The 19,197-nt window shown below is 56.8% G+C and overlaps 1 protein-coding gene across 1 annotated transcript; it reads left to right on the forward strand.

Moving 5' to 3' along the window:
- The first annotated feature begins 432 nt into the window (after positions 1 to 432).
- Positions 433 to 17,801, forward strand: Etnk2 (ethanolamine kinase 2). Its single transcript, XM_047520506.1, has 8 exons — positions 433 to 884; positions 2,685 to 2,944; positions 5,603 to 5,725; positions 10,439 to 10,581; positions 11,456 to 11,539; positions 13,725 to 13,870; positions 15,527 to 15,600; positions 16,672 to 17,801. The coding sequence occupies exons 1-8, from the start codon at positions 627 to 629 to the stop codon at positions 16,742 to 16,744; spliced, it is 1,161 nt and encodes a 386-aa protein (XP_047376462.1). The 5' UTR covers positions 433 to 626; the 3' UTR covers positions 16,745 to 17,801.
- The last annotated feature ends 1,396 nt before the right edge of the window (positions 17,802 to 19,197 follow it).

The following is a 19,197-nucleotide window of genomic DNA, read 5'->3' on the forward strand; positions in this document are numbered from 1 at the left end:
AGAGGGGGCCTTTGAGAAGCAGCAGGGGCCACTCCTGCATATCCTTTTCTGGGGGTCCAGGGACTGAGCTCAGGAAGCAGGGACCAGGAGGGTGAGGGGATTCAAGCTGATGTCTTGGGAGCAGCCAGATCTCCAAAATCCAGGATGAGGTCGGGGCTGGAAGAGCTCTCCCCGCCCCTGCCCAGCTGCTCGAGAAGCCATGGAGAGAGCCCTGAGCGGCCCCAGCTGGGACCCGCGGGCGGATCCTGCAGAGGCTCCGCCCCCGGCGTCACCGCCCCCCCCCCGGGGGCGTCACCCCCACCCCGCGCTCCAGGTAGCTGCGACCACAGCTGCCCGCGGCGGCGGGCGGCGCTCCCCCGCGGCCCGCGGGCCGGGGCGGGGGCGGGCGGGGGCGGGCAGGGGGCGTTCCCGTGGCCCGCCGCCCGTGATGTCACAATCGCGGCGGGCCCCGGCGTTCCGGGGTCGGCTTCGGGCGCCGGGCCGCGAGCCGGCGATCGAAGCGGGCAGCTCGCTCCTGAGTCATGGACTTCCCCTGGCCCCTCCTCTACCACTCCCACTCCGTCGCCGGGCCCCCCCGCAGGGGCTAGCGCTCGCGCGGCGGCTCCGAGGGGGTGGGGCTGCTGGGAATGGCTGTGCCCCCTTCGGCTCCTCTGCCGTGCTCGCCCTTTTACCTGCGGAGGCAGGCGCCTTGCCCGCAGTGCTCATGGGGCATGGAGGAGAAGGCAGCGGCCAGCGCGGGTTGCCGGGAACCTCCGGGCCCCCCGAGGGCCGCCTCCGTCCCGTGCTTCAGCGTATGGGTGGACCAGGACGACATCCTCCCGGGCGCCCTGCGCCTCATCCAGGAGCTACGGCCGCATTGGAAGCCCGAGCAAGTTCGGACCAAGGTAGCCGAGCGGGCGCGGGGCCGGGGATGGGGCCCTGCCGAGGCTGCAGCTGGGTTGCGTGCACGCCTGTCCATGCATCCTTCCGGGTGTCGGTCCCGGGGGTGCGCGACTGCGGCGCAGGAGAGGTTTGGGACGTGGTTGTTATGCCTGTTTATCCCACCCTCTATTTTGGTCCCGAAGCGAAGCCAGGCGCACGCCTCCTTGGACCGTCCACACACGCCTCCTCCTGGGGTTCTCTGCTCGCGGGAGGTCCACCTGCCCACTGTCAGCATGCTGCGCGTGCGGGCCCCACCCCCTGTCTCTGCGTGCTGGTGCCCCTAGCTGCCCAGAAGCGTTTACCCGGCCATCTGTGAAACCTGAGGAGGCAAGAACTTTTAAGGGAACCCCACCACCACCCCTACCACACACACATGTTGCTGCCCCTTCTCCACGCCATGGCGGAAGCTAACCCTCCAGGTTCTGAGGTCCCAGGAGCCACCCTGTGAATCCAGCCAGCACACAGCCCCTCACCATGACTGCTGGCTGGAGCTCAGCACGCTGCGCCCACCTCGCGAACTGGCGCTTTCCCCACTGCAGCTGGACACACTCCCTGACACACCTGTGGGCAGTGCTTCCCACTGAGGAGCGAGGAGCGCCAGGCTGACTCCCAGTGGACTTGCATTCTCTGATGGGAAGCCTCCACCTGCCTACCCACCCCCACGCCCCCTCGGGGCTGCCTGCGGAGGAAGGAGCTGAGCTGTTAGGGTTTCGTGCTGATGGGCCTTCTGGGTAAAGAAAGGCAAAGTTCTGGGGAGATTCTGGACTGAGTGTGGAGGCTGACAGAACCCTGGGGGAGTGGGTAGCACCTTCGAAAGGTGCAGTTTGGCGTGTTCACACATTAAGCTGTGCTGGCTCGAGTCTGTAATCCCAGCCACTCTGTAGGCTGAGGCAGGAGGATAGCAAGTTCAAGGCCAGCCTCAGTAACTTCGCAAGACCCTAAGTAACTTAGTGAGACCCTGTCTAGAAATAAAAAATAAAAAGGGCTGGGGATGTAGCTCAGCGGGTAAAGCATCCCTGGGTTAACTCCCAATTAAAAAAAAAAGGCATCAAATAGATTTGAGGTCATTTCCAGCACTGATTGGCTAACATTTCAGCTGCCAGTCTTTCTCTCTTTGGGTCTTAGTTTCCCCACCTAGAATTGGTTCAAATGCCCTCTAAGGTCCCATAAAGTTCTGTCATATTGTGTCCCCCCCACCCATGGTTTCTTTCTCCTTATAACCCTACCCAGAGAGCCCGTGGCCCAGCCTAGTTGTTTCCTATCTCTACTGGTATGGAACTCAGAGGCTCCAAGGACCTCTGGCCTCCAAAGTCCTGGGATGGGTGCCAAACTCGGTACCTTCCTTGTACCTCTGCTGCTGGATAGGGCAAGAGGTACAGCAGAGGGCCCTCTGCCTGGCAACAGTGAGAGGCAGCTGGTCAGGACGTTCTGTCCTGGGTGACTCCCAGCCCTCTTCTGCCACATTCTGGTCCATGGGGTTTCTTTCAGGGCAGGGATGGAGAAATAGGGAGGGGAGGGGACTCCTACCCACTGCTCAGTGTGGACTTTCATCCACCACCAAATCACATCCACTAGGGTCAGGCCCAGGGGAAGAAGTGTACCTGGGCTGAGTCCAAGCGGCCATTTTTTATTTTTTCCTTGAGCTCTCCAGTCTATTCCAAGGTTGGGGACAGCATTCAAATGAGCCCCTCCTGCTGAGGCACTGGGGGAGAGACCAGAGAGATCCTGCCCCACCCACCCACAGCTGTCTCTCCCTGTGCTAGCGCTTCACTGATGGCATCACCAACAAGCTGGTGGCCTGCTACGTGGAGGAGGACATGCAGGATTGCGTGCTGGTCCGGGTGTATGGGGAGCGCACAGAGCTGCTGGTGGACCGGGAGAATGAGGTCAGGAACTTCCAGCTGCTGCGAGCACATGGCTGTGCCCCCAAACTCTACTGCACCTTTCAGAATGGGCTGTGCTACGAGTACATGCAGGGTGTGGCCCTGGGGCCTGAGCACATCCAAGAGCCCCGGCTCTTCAGGTAAGGAGGGTGCTGGGTTCTGTTGTCTCTGTTCCCCTGGCCTTGAGCCTTGAAATCCTTGACCACCTTCATTGCTGTGGAGTGCGCTCCGTGGAGGAGAACGAGATCTGTGAGCTCCCTGAGATTACATGAACGTGTGTGTTGTGCCTGGCTGTGCAGAGGTGGGATGGGTTTTTGGTGGAGTTTGCTAGAAGGATGAGTTCTGGGAGAGGAAAGTGGGAATTTTGGTGAACATTGGACCAAAGTTTCTGGTTCATTAAAGGCAGCAGAGATCTGCTTCCTGATCCCATGCCTCAAACCTCTGTCCACCCCTGGCCTGACCTGGAAACATCTCAGAGGTTTAGGCCAATCCACAGGGTGCCCAGGTTTTCTTGCCTCTACTCACCTTCTGTAAGAGCTTAGGTGTGTGAGGAAAATGGGCTGTATCCAGGGTGTGCATGGCTTTGTGGTCCAGAGAGAACCCTCCTTCCTGCTGGTCTGAACTCCTCCTGGGCTCCCTGACAATGTGGGAATCGAGGTTTGGGGAGCTGCTGAGGCCTCCTTGCAGGGGCTTAAAAGAACCCATGATCCTTGGGGGGTCCCTCAGAGTAAATACCTGGATGTGCAGTACCCAGGAATTGTACTTAACCTTTAAACCCTGTGGATGCTGCTGTGGGGCCCATAAGGGGAAAACCAGAGTCCCTAGTGTATTCTCTTCTCTGACTATGCCACACAGGAGTACCAGGCCATGTCCTCCTCCTTCCCCACAGTGCTGTGAGCCCTGCCGAGGGCATCAGTGAGTGAGGCCTGAGGCAGGCTGAGGTTACTGGGCACAGCTGTGCAGGGCTGTTTAGGATCATTGGCTTCTGTACTGTCCAAGGGAAAGGAGGACTCTGCATACTGAGGGCAAACAATGAGGCCCACCTGAGGGAAGACCAAGGGCATCTGTGCTCCCTCACCTGCCACCCAGTCAGCCCAAGTAAGTGCACCTGGCTCTCCAGGGACTCAGGGAGTCTGAGAGCCCCTCCACCTCCATGCTTCTGAGCGCTGTGCTGCGCTTGGAGTGAGAGGCGTGCACACCTGTACAAGGGTCTCTGGGCTGCAGCTCCAAATGCGCCCTGCCTGGAGATGTGAGGTCAGAGGAGGGTGCGGGGCCCAGGCCTGCTTCTCTCACTGAGCTCCTCCCAGCTCTTCCTTGGTCTTGTGCAAAGAGGCTCAAATATTGGCAGGTCCCCACCACTCCCAGTCTCCCTCCGCTTCTGTGAACCTCCTGCTGTCACTCATCCTCTCAGTGGAAACAATTGCCACTGTCAGGAAGATTGAAGAGGGATTTAGGTTCCATAATAAGAACTTGGCATTTGGGGGAGAGCCAGAAATCTGGAGAGGTGAAGGAGGTAGGCCCTTCCTTGATTTTTCCCAGGACAGACCATTTTCCTGCGGGTGAGGGTGGATGTCTGAGGGGAAGGCCTCAGTTCCTGGACCCACACAGCCCAGCCCCTCTGCTGAAGCTCTGCAGCAGAAAAATGCTGAGTGTCGAGGTTACTTTCATTGCTATTCAGACAACAGTCCTATTGATATTCAAGGAAATGCTCTGTTCTTCGGTTGGTTCGGAATCTTCCTTTGAGGAGGAAGGCCAGGCGGGGGTCTCAGGTCCGCTTCCTTGCCTGGCCCAAACCCCTGCAAGACCCCTCCTGCCCCAAAGGCACAAGTCTTCCTTTCTCACCCATGGGGCTGCTGCCACACCCCCTGCTTCTCCACCCTTTAGGAGGCGGGACCCTTGGGGACTTCCGGAGGACCCCTGAAACTGCCCGTCATCCCCATGGGACATGGCCTGCCCCTTCCCTGTGCCTGGCAAGGAGAGAGGGTGTCCCTGGGATAGCTCCATAGCAAGATTTGAAACAGCCCATGCCTTTGTCGTCTTTCTAGTGATTATTATTCGGGCAACAGGCAGAGTCGAAAGAAGCTTGGAAGGTTGAGTGTTGGAGGCTTGGCGGCCGGGTGGGGGTGGGGCTGCAGAAGGGGGGCTGGCAGAGGGCTGGGAGTCCCGCTGGGACGCAGGCCTCAGCGATGGGGTCCTTATCAAGGCCCTCCCCCTCTGACCGGTCAGCCTCCAGCTGCCCCCCCCTCCCAGCAACCTTCCCCACCGCCCACTCCTTCTCTCCCGGGACCTTGGATAATGTCCACAGGAGGACTTGAAAATAGAACGCTGGTTTGTTTTGCGTCCTTGGCATCCTGCCGCCCGCATCAACTCCCCGTGGCCAAGGAAGGGCTGCCCTAGCCAGCCGGTTTCCCTCCCCACCTTGGCCTGCCTGATAAGAGGCCTGCGTTTCTCCCCGGCCTGCCACCCATCCACTGATCTTTTGGTGGAAAGGGACCTGAGAGGGTGGGGCAGAGTCCAGCAAGAAGAAAGGGTACCACCCGTAGCCCCAGGTACCCCTGCTTTCACCGCTGCTCTGGAAACACTGGGTGGGGCAAGACTGCCCTCTGGTTCTGCCCTGCTCCCTGAAGACAGAGCTCCTGGGCTGAAGATCTCGCTGCTTTGAAAGACTTGTAACCATCCCACGCTAGACCCTCTAGCTAGTGTCCCAATGATTCTTCTAGCCCTTTCTGGTCGGGAGAGACCAGCGGGGAGAGCATGCCCAGCACTGACGCTCCCTACCCTCCTGTTTTCTGCTGTAGGTTAATTGCCTTAGAAATGGCAAAGATTCACACCATCCACGCCAATGGCAGCCTGCCCAAGCCGACCCTGTGGCACAAGATGCACAATTATTTCACGCTGGTGAAGAATGAGATCAACCCCAGGTACAAAGGTCTGGGAGTGTGCAAGGCTGCCGTGACTCCGATGCTGTGGTCCGCTCTCTTCCCCATCTTTTGGCTCAAACCTCCCCCTACAAGAGGTTTAGGGAATAGGGCCTGGGATGGGGCCAAGAGCTTCCCCGGCAGCTTCTTCGGTCCCAGTTGCTGGGCCTCTGTCTCCAAGCTGAGTTAGGCTGGTTGATTACATCTTAAAAATGTAGATCAGCAGTTTTATACACATGGGTTTATTTCTCCTGGAGCCTTCTGATTGTGGCAGGGACTAGGGCCAGGGCTAACTTCTCCCCATGTTACTTAAACTGAGGCTCAGGGAAAGAGCTTTCCCCAGTGTCAGGCTATCAGGCAGGGCTTCCGTTTCCCAGCTCAGGGTTCTTTCTGCCTGAGCTGCTCTCTGGACAGTGGGAGGGCAGGGCACTCTGAGAACAGGGAGGGACTGAGCTCAGAGAAAGTCAACAGAACAGCTCAACAGCCAGCAAGCCCTCAGGACATCCAGGTTCCTGCTGCCTGCCTGGCCGCCTCTCATGCCCACATGGCTGACACTTGCTATTTCCTGCATCATTCTTTCCAGGGACGGAGGTGCAGCACCCATCCTAACACACTGTCTTTCCCCAGGCAGGGCAGGGCACCCCGAGCTTTCCCTTCAACTCTTTGGCCAGACAGACCTGACTCCCAGCATACCCTGGAGTGCCCAGGAAGGACGGAGGCCTGTGTGCCTCTCCCCTCCAAAAGTCAGAAAGTCAGCAGTCAATCTCTGATCTCTCCTTGCTAGGATTAAACATCACTTTAAAAAATATATATATTTTCAAAGTTTTAAGTGAACATTATTGTACATATTTTTGGAGAATAGTATGATATTTGGATGCACATGTAAAATGTATAATGATGGAATCGGGTTCGTCGGCATATCTATCACCTCATTGGCCATTTCTTTGTGTTGGGAATGTTCAAAATCCTCTCTACTAGCCGTTTTGAAATGCGTAATTACCTTGAACATCACTTTCCTTCTAGATGTTCATGGGAGTAGTGTGCAGAGGAAGTCTGAGAAAAGGTGTCTCCTTCCTCCTCAAAGACGACAGTCATTAACTCTATTGCAATTGTGTCTCTTGAACACACACACGTGGTTTTATCTGGACTCTCCCGCTTAACCATTATCAAGTGCTGCTTGGGGACTGTTTGTCTAGGCTGGCCGCAGCCTGCCCTCTATTTGACCATGTTCAGACCTGTGTCACATGTTATCTCTGGAACAAGGGCTGCCTTCTCCCTGAGGACTAGAATGACACATGGAGAACAGGACCCTCCATTCACCACTTGGTTTGACAGATGAAAAAACTGAGGCCCAGAGAGGGGATGGGACTTGCCCAAGGTTATTGCTGGTCAGTGGCAGCTCAGGGACTGGGGTGCCTCCTGGTGCTCGGGCATGATCTTTGATACTGCGGCGTCCTTTGACTGTTGTCCCTGTGGAACATTGGAGGTGACCTTGTCGGGAGGAGAGTGATCCCTGGGGAAGAGCTGGCCAGCTCCCTTTGTTCTTATCATGTCTTAGATTTTGGACAAATTAAGGTTCGATTTCTTAGAGCCTCTTGAGGAGATGACCCCTGCTCTAAGCAGGGCAGTGCTGAGCAGTCAACACTAACTCGATGGAGCACCTTGAACTCCTAACCCTGGTTTATCCAGTTCTTCATTTCACAAACACTGAGTTACTGGGATTTAAGACAATTAAACATTTAGCATGATCATGACAGGCCCTGCCTTCAAGGAGCTTAGGAGCCATCTAGGCAAACAGGACATGCCCATGCTTGACTGCAAAAGAAGGTGAGGTATTTAATGCATGTGGAGGTGGGGGAGCAAGGGAAATCTCCGCAGAAGTTGTGACCGAGGTGAGCAGGGGCCACTGTAGCGGCAGGAGGAGGTGACTGAGCAGGGTTTGCCCAGGGAGGCCCTACTGATGAGGCCAGCAGGATCAGGTCTTCAGGAGGGTCCAGAGCGCAGTGGAGACAGGGCTATGGAGGCACTTTGGATCTAGAGGGTGGGGGCTTAAATGCCAAGCTGAGGAGTCGGGACTGAAGTGAACGGGCCCTGGAAAGTCACGAAGGTGTTGGAGCAAGAACTGTGGCTTAGCAAGGTAGCTCTGAAGTACCGTAAGGGACAGATTTGGGTGTCTGTTGGGGTGAGATGGGGATTGGAGGTAGGGAGATCAGTGGAGGAGTGTTGTTGTTAAATGAGCAAGTTCTAGGACTAGGGTTCCCAAGTTTGGAGCCGAAGGTCCCCCAGGGTGCTTTCTGAGTGCAGATTCCCAGCCCAATCCTGAAGACGGATGGGGAGGTCTTGCTGGACCCCAGGAATCTGCATTTAGGTAGGTTCCCAAGGGGTTCTGCTCTGGGAACTACACTTTGAGGAAAATCGCTCTAGAACAGCATGGTGGGGAGAGACAGGTGGAGAGAGAGGATGTATCAGGGACCTGGAGATGTGGAACTAGATCTGATGACCATGGTGTCTGTTTGGCCCTGCAGGTGTCCAGGGTGGTTTGGGGAATGTGGTACTGATAACCACTTTTCAGGAACATCAAAAGGAGATATTGGCCAGGCACAGTGTTGCAAGCCTGTGATCCCAGTGACTGGGGAGGCTGAGGCAGGAGGATCGCAAGTTTGAGGCCAACCTCAGCAACTTGGCAAGACCCTGCCTCAAAAAAAAAAAAAAAAAAAAAAAAAGGCTGGAGATATAACTGAGTGGTAGAGCACCCAGGGTTCAATCCAGTACTGGTGACCTGGTGGGAGGGCAAAGGTGAAAGGCCAGGAGGCTGAGGTGCTCAGAGGTTCCCTGAAGGGAGAAAGTACTTTTGCCCTGTGTGATCTGAGACCTGAGTGACTGAGAGCCAGGCAACAGTCCCTTCATCAGCAGGAGCCCCCAGCGCATCCCTGGGGCACCCTAGCCCCTTTGTCTTCTCTTGTCACTGAGGAGCAGATGTGCCTGAGGCGGGGTTTCTGGAGGGTGGCAGTGGTCACCCTGCTGCCAACCCCATAGCCTTAGGAGAATCTGGTGGCATCAGGACTTGAAGGTGGCAGAGCTGGTGGAAGTTGAAGTGCTCAGGGGAGGGATTCCTGGCATTGCGGAGGCCGCCAGGGAGATAGGAACAGGATGGTTCCCACAGTAACCATCTCTGTGGCCTTGGGGTGGGGAGTGGGGAGGGGCCAGGCAGAGGTCAGGGACCAGGCAGCAGGCATGTGGATGTCAAAGCCATGTTTTTCAGAGTGGGACCTGGGCAAGCCAAAGGAAGCCTCCTCCTCCTTATCTTTCGATGGTCTCAGTCCAAGAAAAGAGGAGTCTTCAAAGGAAGTAGCTCCTTAAGGAGCTCCAAGATTGAAATCTGTCGCATGCAGAGCTGTGGACGAGATAAGTCCAGTGTGGGTGAGGGGAGCCCCCTTCTCCACGGCCTTCCTGGCTCCCAGAGGCCTCTTAGAGCCTGAGGCACCAGGTCTTCAGGGAGGGGCACAGCCTCGCCTGGATCAGGAATTTGTGTCCAGCGCTGCACGGAGGCTGGAGGAAGATCTGTCCTCCCTGGAGCGTCTTTCCCCATGGGGCTGGACTCCAGGACCTGCGACCATCTCAAAGCCCGGGAGGGAGCCTGCATTCTCTTCCTTTCCAGAGGGGCCATGGGAACGCTTTGGCCACTAAATGCCCTTCCCATGTTTACCTCACCGTCCTTCGTGGGCCTCTGCTACCCTGGGCACAGAGAGACAGGCCCAGACACCTGAGCAGAGAGAATAAAACCCACGGTCCTGGGTTTTCGAGCATACACAACCTGTGTGCATCTGAGAGGCCAAAGTTCGGAGCGCCTGAATGTGGTGTTTCCTCACCAGGCTTTGCGTGGCCTCTGGAAACGCCACTGATTGACCAATTCATTCATTTCTCAATGCATATTGACTTAATCAGAAATGGCTGCTGGTGTGGGGGTGGGGCTGGGGGCATCTTTGCTTTCCTGCCCTTAAGTTGCCCAGGTACCGTCGGGCAGGGGTCTGGGACAAGTGACAGAGCAGCATTCTTGCTCTGGAAGACCTTTCTGGGCCCTTGGCATTGAAGGAGTGAGCCCAGCAGTACTTTGCCTTCTTGCTGGGCCAGAGCAGACCTTCTGTGGAACATGAAGTTAGGCCTCGTGGTCTCGGTGCCTTCCACCTGTGACTTTGCCAGCTGCTGGAGTGTGAGGGGACACACCAGGACATGCCTCTGCTGCCTCAAGAGAATGTCATTGCTCCACACCTGCAGGGCATGGTTACTCCTCGGCTGGAGAAGCGGCGTGGGGGCGGGATCTCGTCTCCTTGGCAGGGTCTCCCGGGGATTTCCCCAGCTTCACGTCTCCCCTGCTCCTCTGTGGCCCTCCTTCTCCCTTAGTCTGGATCCTCACTGGACTCTCACTGCCCTGTCCTTTCCTGGCACCTCCTTCTCTACCTTCTTAGCCTTTTCACAAAGTAGCAGGGATGCCATTTGGTCAGTGGCTTTGATCTCTGCTGCTCGTTTTCCTGCTCAGGTTTTAAGCAGTTTCTTACTGCAAGTGTAGAAATTAGGACAGGAAGCCTTTGTGCCAGCTGGCAGATGACCACTGAGAGGTTGGGAGAGACGAGGCTGGATCTCAGGGACCTGGGGACCAGCGCCGGCCCATCTGTATTTGCCCTCCGTCCACCTAGTCACCTTTCTGCCACTGTCCAGCCTTTCTGCAGATGTCCCTAAGTTGGAGGTGTTGGAATGGGAGCTGGCCTGGCTGAAGGAGCACTTGTCCCAGCTGGATTCCCCTGTGGTGTTCTGTCACAATGACCTGCTCTGCAAGAACATCATCTATGACAGTACCAAAGGTACAGCTCCCCTGACCTAGCACTCGGTCAAGCAAGGCAACTCAACTCTAGGTTTCAATCTGTAGTTAATTTGTAGAAAAGGAAACAAGAAATTCTCCTTGAGAAAAATCTATCAGAGGAAAGAATCCAGAATCGTGGTTTGGGGAGGGTCCTCCCCATGAGCCATTCCTCCTGACAGTTCTTTGGGCTTCTGAGGACATCATAGCTCCCGAGCCTTCAGCGGCAGCGAGCCTCGTGGCTCTTCTGATGAGGGCATTGCCCCTAGAAGGTGCACTTGCTCCTCCGTATGCTTGGGGAATTGGTTCCAGGCCCTCTCAAGGATGCCTAAATCCCCTATATAAAATGGTGCCAGGCTGGTGGCGGATCTGTGTGGCAGAGTCCTTGCCTGGCATGCAGCAGGCTCTGGGTTCCCGCCCCAAGACTGCAAAATAAATAAATAGTTCTAGTATTTTCATATAGCCTGCGCACACTCTCCTGCCTGCTTTAATTGTCTCTAAGTTACACGTAGCACTTAATACCGTGCAAATGTCATGCAAATTGTTCCTACACAGCGTTACTCAGGACATGACAGGAAATGTCTGCCCGTGTTTAGTACAGAAACCCGTTGGCTATATGGAGATGGCACCTGTGGATACGGGAGGGCGGGCTGTATGCAGCTCTAGCTCTGACGCCCCGTCATGCTGAGGACAGATGTTTTCAGCTGGGGAGAGCTGGGGCGGGGCAGAAGGACAAGCGAACAGATGGAAGCGGCTTAAAAACGTTGCTGCGGAGGCCAGCAAGAGCCAGGGGGCGCATGCCAGGGACCTGCAGCATCTCGACCTGGCCCTGTTCCCAGGTCTGGGCCAACCCTTGTTGCCTCTGCTCTGCCTCCCAGGTCATGTGCGGTTCATCGACTATGAGTACGCCGGCTACAACTACCAGGCCTTTGACATCGGCAACCATTTCAATGAGTTTGCAGGTGAGGGGCCTTCCCGTTGGACCTATGTCCAAGACTATGTCCTCGTGATGGGTTAGGTAGCGACTAGATAGTCCCTGTCCTGCGACTGTCCCAGCTCCAGGCGGGAAGCACAACCTGGCTACAGTGAGCTGTAGGTCTCACAGGGGAGGCAGGACCTCCCCACGCACCACATACCTCTGCTAGCCTGCCACGTGAGTCCTCGGTGGGGACCCAGGGGATGCTGGGCCTGTGCTTGAGTTAGAAGAAAGGCCCCTCCTCTGGGCAGACACAGCCCATGCCAGCATGGCCAGCCCTGCACAGGATTGCTTGTCTCTACTTGCCCCTGTCCCAGCTCCTCTGTTCTACACAGTTATACATGAGGGCCCTGCATGCACACGAGGGCAGAATGGGTGGTAAGTAGCTGTTTGCCGGTGACCTGAAAAGAATAACTAGAGGGGGCTGCTTAAAAATTATAGATGCAGCTCTGCTGCTTTGTGACCATTGGACAAAGTACTGACCCTCTCTGTGCCCTTGTAAAATGGAGATGGTAATAGCTTCTCCTTCGTAGCATTAATCTGAGTCACATACACCCCTCAGCGCAGACTAAGCAGGGCGCTTTCCTGCAGCAGCCAGGGAGACGAAGAGTAATGGGAGTCTAAGTGAGGTAGGCCAGACTGTTCTCCAGAGGCGTGATTCGCATAAGAGGACCACCATTTCTGTGAAGGAAGCAGGGTGGGTTTCTCCAGCTCCAGAGCTTGTGATAGACAGTCAGGACTGAGGGGGCAACTCACAGATGGAGCTGGCACTGGGGCTGGAGGGATGTCCCCTGACTGGCAGCGTGGGGAGCTCAGCATGACTTGGCCAGCCCCTGGTGCTCGGGATAGGTGAGGTTTGCCCAGGATGTGTGTAGAGCCACCCCCTGGCCCAGCCTCAGCCGATCAGGTGCCTTCTGGAAGCCCAGGTGGCTGAGTCTGTCCAGTGCCACTGCCTGAGCGGGCAGCTCCCCCAGGTAGCCAGCAGCTGCACCAGGAACCTGAGGGATGGTGGGGCCTCAGCTGGGCAGAGCAGCTGAACTGCCGGGCGTGGCGTGGAGCAGAAGTGGCATTGGTAGAAAGGACAGTTCCTAAGCATTTTAAGTTCCCTTACCCACAGCACAAAGTCCAGCTGGAATTTCTCCAGAGGGGCAGGCTGCACCCTGCTCCCAAGTCGGGCATGGAATAGGAAGGACCGTGGGGGCAGGGCGGGTGAGAGCTTAGCCCGGGAGGGGCCGCCTGGTTTTCCCCAGCAGGGACACAGGTCCTGGGCACTGGAAGGTGCCAGCCCAGTCTGATCACAGCTGTAACTGGTCTTGCAACCCGGCAGCCGTCTTCCCCCTGGGAGAACTCTTCGCCACCCGTACTGCTTGGGGTTCTGGAGTGGAGCGTGTTCCTCTGGGGATGCGAGAGATGCTCAAAAAGCATAAGGAGACAGGAGAGGGAGGGAGTCCTCGGGGAAGGTGGGCCAGGCCCGGGCCTGTCCTGAGCCACTTCTCTTCATCCTGGCTCTGCCAGGTCTCTGCCACCATGCCTGGCACATAGCTGGCGGGACTGGGCCGGCAGCTTGGGGACTTCTAGAAAGGTGGCGCCTGGCTGCCGGTCAGAATCATCTGGAGAACCGGACGGCGTGGGGTGCTCGCTGAGGGCTGTTTTTTAAGTAGCCTTCTGACACCAGTGGGTGCAAACAGGTCTCAGCAGCGTTTGAAATTCACCACCAAGTCCAGCTCCCTCACCTGAGAAATGACAACAGCCAGTGAGAGGGAAGGGCATGTCCAGGGTTAGCCGGCCGGGCGGAGACCCGAGGCCCGGTGTTCCTCTGTGCTCTGGCCCAGGGCCCTCTACAAGCTTCGTACAGCGCTCAGGAGACACAGAGGCACCATCCCGTGTGGTTCTGGTCACTCTGAGGACAGTGCTTTGTCCCTAAACCGATCTGCTCCTCTTTACTCCTCAGCCCAGAGAAGCAGTGACCCCGGCTGGGATGGGGAAGACCCCGCCCCAGCCTGCGCCCCACCAGCGGAGCTTGGAGGTCAGAGGAGGCCCCTCCGCAGGGCCCCTCAGGCCCAGCCTGCAGGTCACGGGAGACCGCAGCTAGAGGAGGAGGGACACTTGCCGGGTCCAGGAGAGCCCAGGTGGCCCTCCCGGCAACTTGGTCTGGCCTGCCTCCCCATCAGGTGTGAATGAGGTCGATTACGGCCGGTACCCGGCGCGGGAGACCCAACTGCAGTGGCTGCTCTACTACCTGCAGGCACAAAAGGGGACAGCTGTGACCCCCAGGGAGGTGGAGCGACTCTATGTGCAAGTCAACAAGTTTGCCCTGGTGAGTGCTCGTGACTGGGAGCGGGCAGGGGACGGAGAGCCCAGGACTAGCGCAGTGAGAGCTCACCCTCGAGGTGTGGGAAGAGCCCTCATGGGCGTCCCCTTAAGACCAAGAGGCCCTCTTCCTGCTCCCTCAACTCCATCCAGTCTGGGTTCCCCACTGTCTAGAGAAATACTTGCAAATCTCATCTTCCTGTTTTAGCAATTCTGTCATTTGGATGTGTAGTTCTTTCCACTGCCTAACCTCTGCCTTTCATGCTGCAGTTAAACTCATCCTTTTCATTTTCCTTAGCCTTTGAAGGAGATGGAGAATGTCAGGCTCTAATCCTCCTTGTGACCCCTGCTCCATGGGCTCAACTTTATGGGAACCTTTCCATCAGGCTCTTCCTCTCCCACCACCGCGTGGTCGGTTCTCCATTCCAAGTGCTTGCTTATGCCAGGACCCAGTTCATGCCAGATCTCCGCTGGTGTGTCCCCAGGGAATTACTAACCAGCCTTATTAATGTCAGCCACACATAAGCAAGAAGATGAGTCAGCTGCCCCGCGTTCCACAGTTCATAATGGAGCCTCATGCAATCTGTCCTTGTCTGGGGCTTCAGACCGTCCATTCTCTCCTCTCTCTCCGGCACAAAGCTGACTGCCGTGGGCCGAGGGTGACCTTCAAGGCTAGCCTTCCTCCTGCTGAGATGGCTGGTGCCCCTTTGAAGTCAGGAAAGGGAAGGCGAAGGGAGGTGCTCTGGAGCCAACCCCGGGGAGCTGGACTTTGGGACAGTACCGAGGACCTCTGGCTCCGGGCTTCTGGGGCTCCTTTCCTGCAGAGAGGTTAATGCTTAGTAAATTACCTGCCTGCGGCCTTCGAATTCCCAGCCCTGGATTCATTCCCTGCCTCGCCAGCACCCCAGGAGAAGAGCAGGCAGAAGAGGGGTCCGTTTAGAGGGTCTTCCCGCAGCCCAGGCCCTGGTGCCCACCTGGCCAGACACCAGGCCACCACTCCTCTTGTCCCATCGGCCCCTCCACTGGCTCAGGGATTCATCTCAACCTGGATACCTTGGCCTTGGCTCCAGGAGAGTCCCGAGTTGAGAGGAGGCTGTGGTGAAGTGTGCACCTGCTCAGTCAGGCAGGCAACCACTGCAGTCCTGCTGGTGTGGCCCTGGGGGGACGGGGGACGGGGGACGGGGGACGCCAGGACCTGGCTGCACTGGTTCTGCTTGTCTTTGGTTTGGTTTTGTTGCAGGGCTGGGGATGGAACCCAGGGCCTCGTGCATGCCAGGCCGTGCCCTACCGCTCAGCCCCACCACAGCCCCTGCTTGTCTTTCTCTAGTAGGACAGTGAAGTCCCCAAATGCTGCCGTGTCTTTTTTTTTTTTTTTTTTTTTTTTTTAGTTGTAGATGGACACGATACTTTTTACTTATTTTTATGTGGTGCTGAGGATCAACCCTCACGCATGCTAGGCAAGCGCTCTACCACTGAGCTACAGCCGCAGCCCCTGCCCAGTGTCTTGACCACAGCAGTCTCCTCAGCCTTTGCTGGGGAGATCTCCATGTCTCTGCCAGAGTGCTAGCCCTTTGTCTTCCAGAGTGACCACTGCCTTCCTGCCTTGTGCGATCCATTGCAGGCATGGCCATGGCCAGCCTGATTCTCTCTGCTCTGTTTCCAGGCGTCTCACTTCTTGTGGGCTCTCTGGGCCCTCATCCAGAACCAGTACTCCACCATCAACTTTGATTTCCTCAGGTGAGTGCAGGGGTAAGTGACGGGAAGGTGGGCACCGGGCAGAGGGGTGGAGGAGATCCCTCAGGAGTGGCTACCCTGGCCCGGAGGTGCCATTGGAGAAATGCAGACCAAAAGCACGAAGAGTGATTGCCTCCTGCCAGTCAGGATATCTGCTGCACACACAGGAGACCACAGGCAGGGATGTGGAGAAACTGGAACCTCGTGCACTGTTGGTGGGACATGAAATGGTGCAGTGACTTTGGAAAACAGCACAGAGTCCCTCAACACTCAGAAGGGAAGTGTCATAGGACCCAGTGATCCCAGGATAGATTCAGAACTGAAAGCAGGAGCTGGGTACAGGGACGCACACCTGTCATCTCAGAGAATCTGGAAGCTGAGGCAGGAGGGATCGCAAAGTTCTAGGCCAGCCTCAGTACCTCAGCAAGATGGCCCCTCAAAAATTATAAAAAGGCTGGAGGGTAGCTCAGTGGTAAAGCGTCTCCGCCTCTGGGGTCAATCCCTAGTTCAAAAACAAAACAAAAGCCAGAAAACAACCGCCCAAAAAAACAAAAAAACAACCAGGGTCTCGAAGAACTCAAAGAAATAATGTTCACAGCAACATTATTCACAGCAGCCTAGAGGTGGAAGTAACCCAAGTGTCCATCAACAGATGAGTGGACAACATGACAGCATATTGTTCAGTCTTAAAAGGGAAGGGAATATCGTCACATGCTGGAGGACGTGAACCTCAGTGAAATAAGCCAGTCCAGATGACAAATACCGTGATGAGTCCATTTGTAGAAACAGGTGAATGGGGTTACCAGGGGTGGGCGAGAACAGAAGATGGAGAGTCGTGTTTCATGGGTGTAGAGTTTCAATTTTGCAAGATGTAGAAGTTCCGGAGATGCATTGTGACCATAGAAATATCCTTGACACTACAGAACTGTGAAAACAAAACTCCAATCTAACATGTTTTTGTGTAAAAGTTGCTCCCGTCTGATCTAGAAAAAAAGGAATTTTTAAAAACTCAATCCTGCCCCAACCTACAGAGGCCTGGAGCCCAGCCCGGCTCCCTTCCCTGTCTTTCCGCAGGTACGCAGTGATCCGATTCAACCAGTACTTCAAGGTGAAGCCTCAAGTGTCAGCCTTGGAGATGCCAAAGTGACAGCCTCCCTATTCCTCCCCGACCCATCCGCCTGGCCAGGCCTGCTTTCCAGGGCTCAGTTTTGCTCTGGGGTCTGCACCCTTGGACAAGGTGGGAGAGGGGCCAGTGGGTGTGCAGGGAGAAGGCCCCCAGTGGATGCCACTGAAGAACCCACTCTCCTGTTTGGAGGGGCTGATAGGACCCAACCATGGGGGTCCCCTTCACCTCACCAGGCCAGGGAGGAAGTGCCTGCAGACAGCCGGGGCCTGGACCGGAACCACCTCTGGGAAGCACACCGTTCCCAGTCCTAGGCCTGCTGGTATTTGGGCTGCCTTAGACGTTCTCTGACCCTTCCTGGCAGGGGGAGGTGAGGGCTCCTTTCTACCTCCAGGGCCCTGGCCAGTCCCCCTGCATGCCCCGCGTGGGAGGTGCTGAGCCCCAAGCCGGCAGCATGCCAATCTGGCAGAAGGATGTACCTGTCTTGAAGGGGGGTGGTCTGGAATTGAGCGGGACGGTTCCACCAGCAGCTGCCTCCTCTGAGCCCCTCCCTTTCCCCCACACAGAATCCCTCCAATCACCCTCCTAAGCCTCAGCTCTGTCCCTCTGCAGCCCGCTGGGAAAGGAGAGGGAGCCAGTCGCCAGCCCTGGGTCTCCAGTGCCTGGCTTTGCTTTGTGCTGTGGCTTGGCTGGAGAGGACCTGGCCAAGGGTGGGGTGGCATGAACCAGAGCCAGCAGCCTCCCCCTGCCTTGTTCCCTCCCACACCCTCCAGGCCTCCCTTCCAAGGATCTGTCTCTCCATTTCTACCTTCTGTCCTAAAGTTGGCTCCAGGTCTTCCTGCTCAGGATGACTGGTGGGAGTCAAGGGGCAGAGGGCCAGGGACCCCCAGGCCCGGCATATCAAAGCCTGACCAGACCAGATCTCGAAGGTGCTGACTGAGCTTGGTGTCCCTGACACACAACAGCTCCCACCTCCCTCTGTCCTCACAGCTCCTGGGGGCCCTCCAGGCTCTGGCTCATAGTGATTCATTTGTAAATTATCGTGGTTTTCTGCATTAAAATGCTCATTTCTGAACTGCTCCCTGGCGAGGGCTTGACTCGGGGTGTGATTAGTACTTCTGCTTTGGGGGGCTGCTGCATGCTCAAGTCGAGGTAGCAGTAGCCCACACGCTTCCCACCTCTCCCAAGCCCCTGGCTGCAGAGGGTCCCAGGTTCCTCTCGACCGAGCAGGGCTGGTGCTTTGCAGCCTGACTGTCATTTGCTGGAACCAGTTGACCTGGCACAGTGGTGCTTGGAGCTCGGCTGTGGATTATGAGAATTTGGGCCAGCTAAGGTGATGAGCCAGGAACCCTGAGAAGTCCCCAGGACTTCCTCCTTGGTCCTTGCTGGCTTCCAGCTTTTAGAGTGGCAGGGGGTCTCTCAGTTGACAGCAGGCGAGAATGATTCTTGGACCCAGTTTCTCAGCAGGCCAGGAGTGGAGAGCAGAAACTCAAAGACAAGATTCCTGGTGTCCTTAAGGGCGGCAGTGACCACAGCAACCGCCGCCTGCCAGGTGGACTCTGGTTGTTTGGCTTTTGCCTGCAAATGCAAGAGGGTGCCATGGCAACCACTGGAGCAGGCTCGGCAGCTGAGGCCTTCAAGGTCACGGTGATCCCGGGTAGCCAGGCCCTCCATGGAGGGGTGTTGATGGAGGGTGTGGAGAACTGTGTGCCTAGACGTAGGGTTGGTCAGAGCTGGTTAGCAGGAGGTCCTGAGGGGCATCTGCAGGGCCAGGCGGTCATGGTCACGACCTGCCTGTGTGTTAAACAGCAGCGTCCACCCTCCTTGTCCTCTGAACCACCTCTGAAGCTGAGGGCAGAATTAACCACCGAAATCAGTTTTGTTTCCAGCCTCTTGGGGCCTTGATGTCACAGCACTGGAGACCAGAATTGCAGTGGGGAGCAGGGAGTGGCTGGGACAGGACCCCCAGGTGGTATTTGTCTCTAAGGCCCTGGCCACCATGTGCAAGGATGGAGCTGACCACTGGCACCCTCCTGCTGCCTGTGCTGATAAAACATTCCTGCTCCTGTGGTGTCCAGGAGAGTGGCAAACGGGCTGGGGAGACTGCAGGCACGCACCCTGTCACCGCCACTCTCCAGGCTAACTGGCATCTGCCCTCCTGGATCAGCACAAGTTCTGGGCTCCACTGGTCCCCTTCCTAGACCCTCTGCAGGAGCTCCAGGCAAGGACTTCTGAACCTGGCCTCCAAGAGAGGCAGGGAGGGGACAGAGAACACGCTTGTGGCCCACGCTTCCTGGTAATGACCAGGACACTCCGTTCCAAGCCTCTGCAACCCACCTGACCCTGTCCTCTCATGGGACGGGGGTGGGGCTCCAGTCAGCCTAAGAGGACACAGGGCCTGGCCTGTGACGGTCTCGGCAGCTGGAGTGAGGACAGAGGTACCCAGAGTACCTTTGGCAGTGATTCCTGTGAACCCC

The sequence above is a fragment of the Sciurus carolinensis genome, chromosome 12 (assembly GCF_902686445.1).
Source record: "Sciurus carolinensis chromosome 12, mSciCar1.2, whole genome shotgun sequence".
Classification (NCBI taxonomy): Eukaryota; Metazoa; Chordata; class Mammalia; order Rodentia; family Sciuridae; genus Sciurus; species Sciurus carolinensis.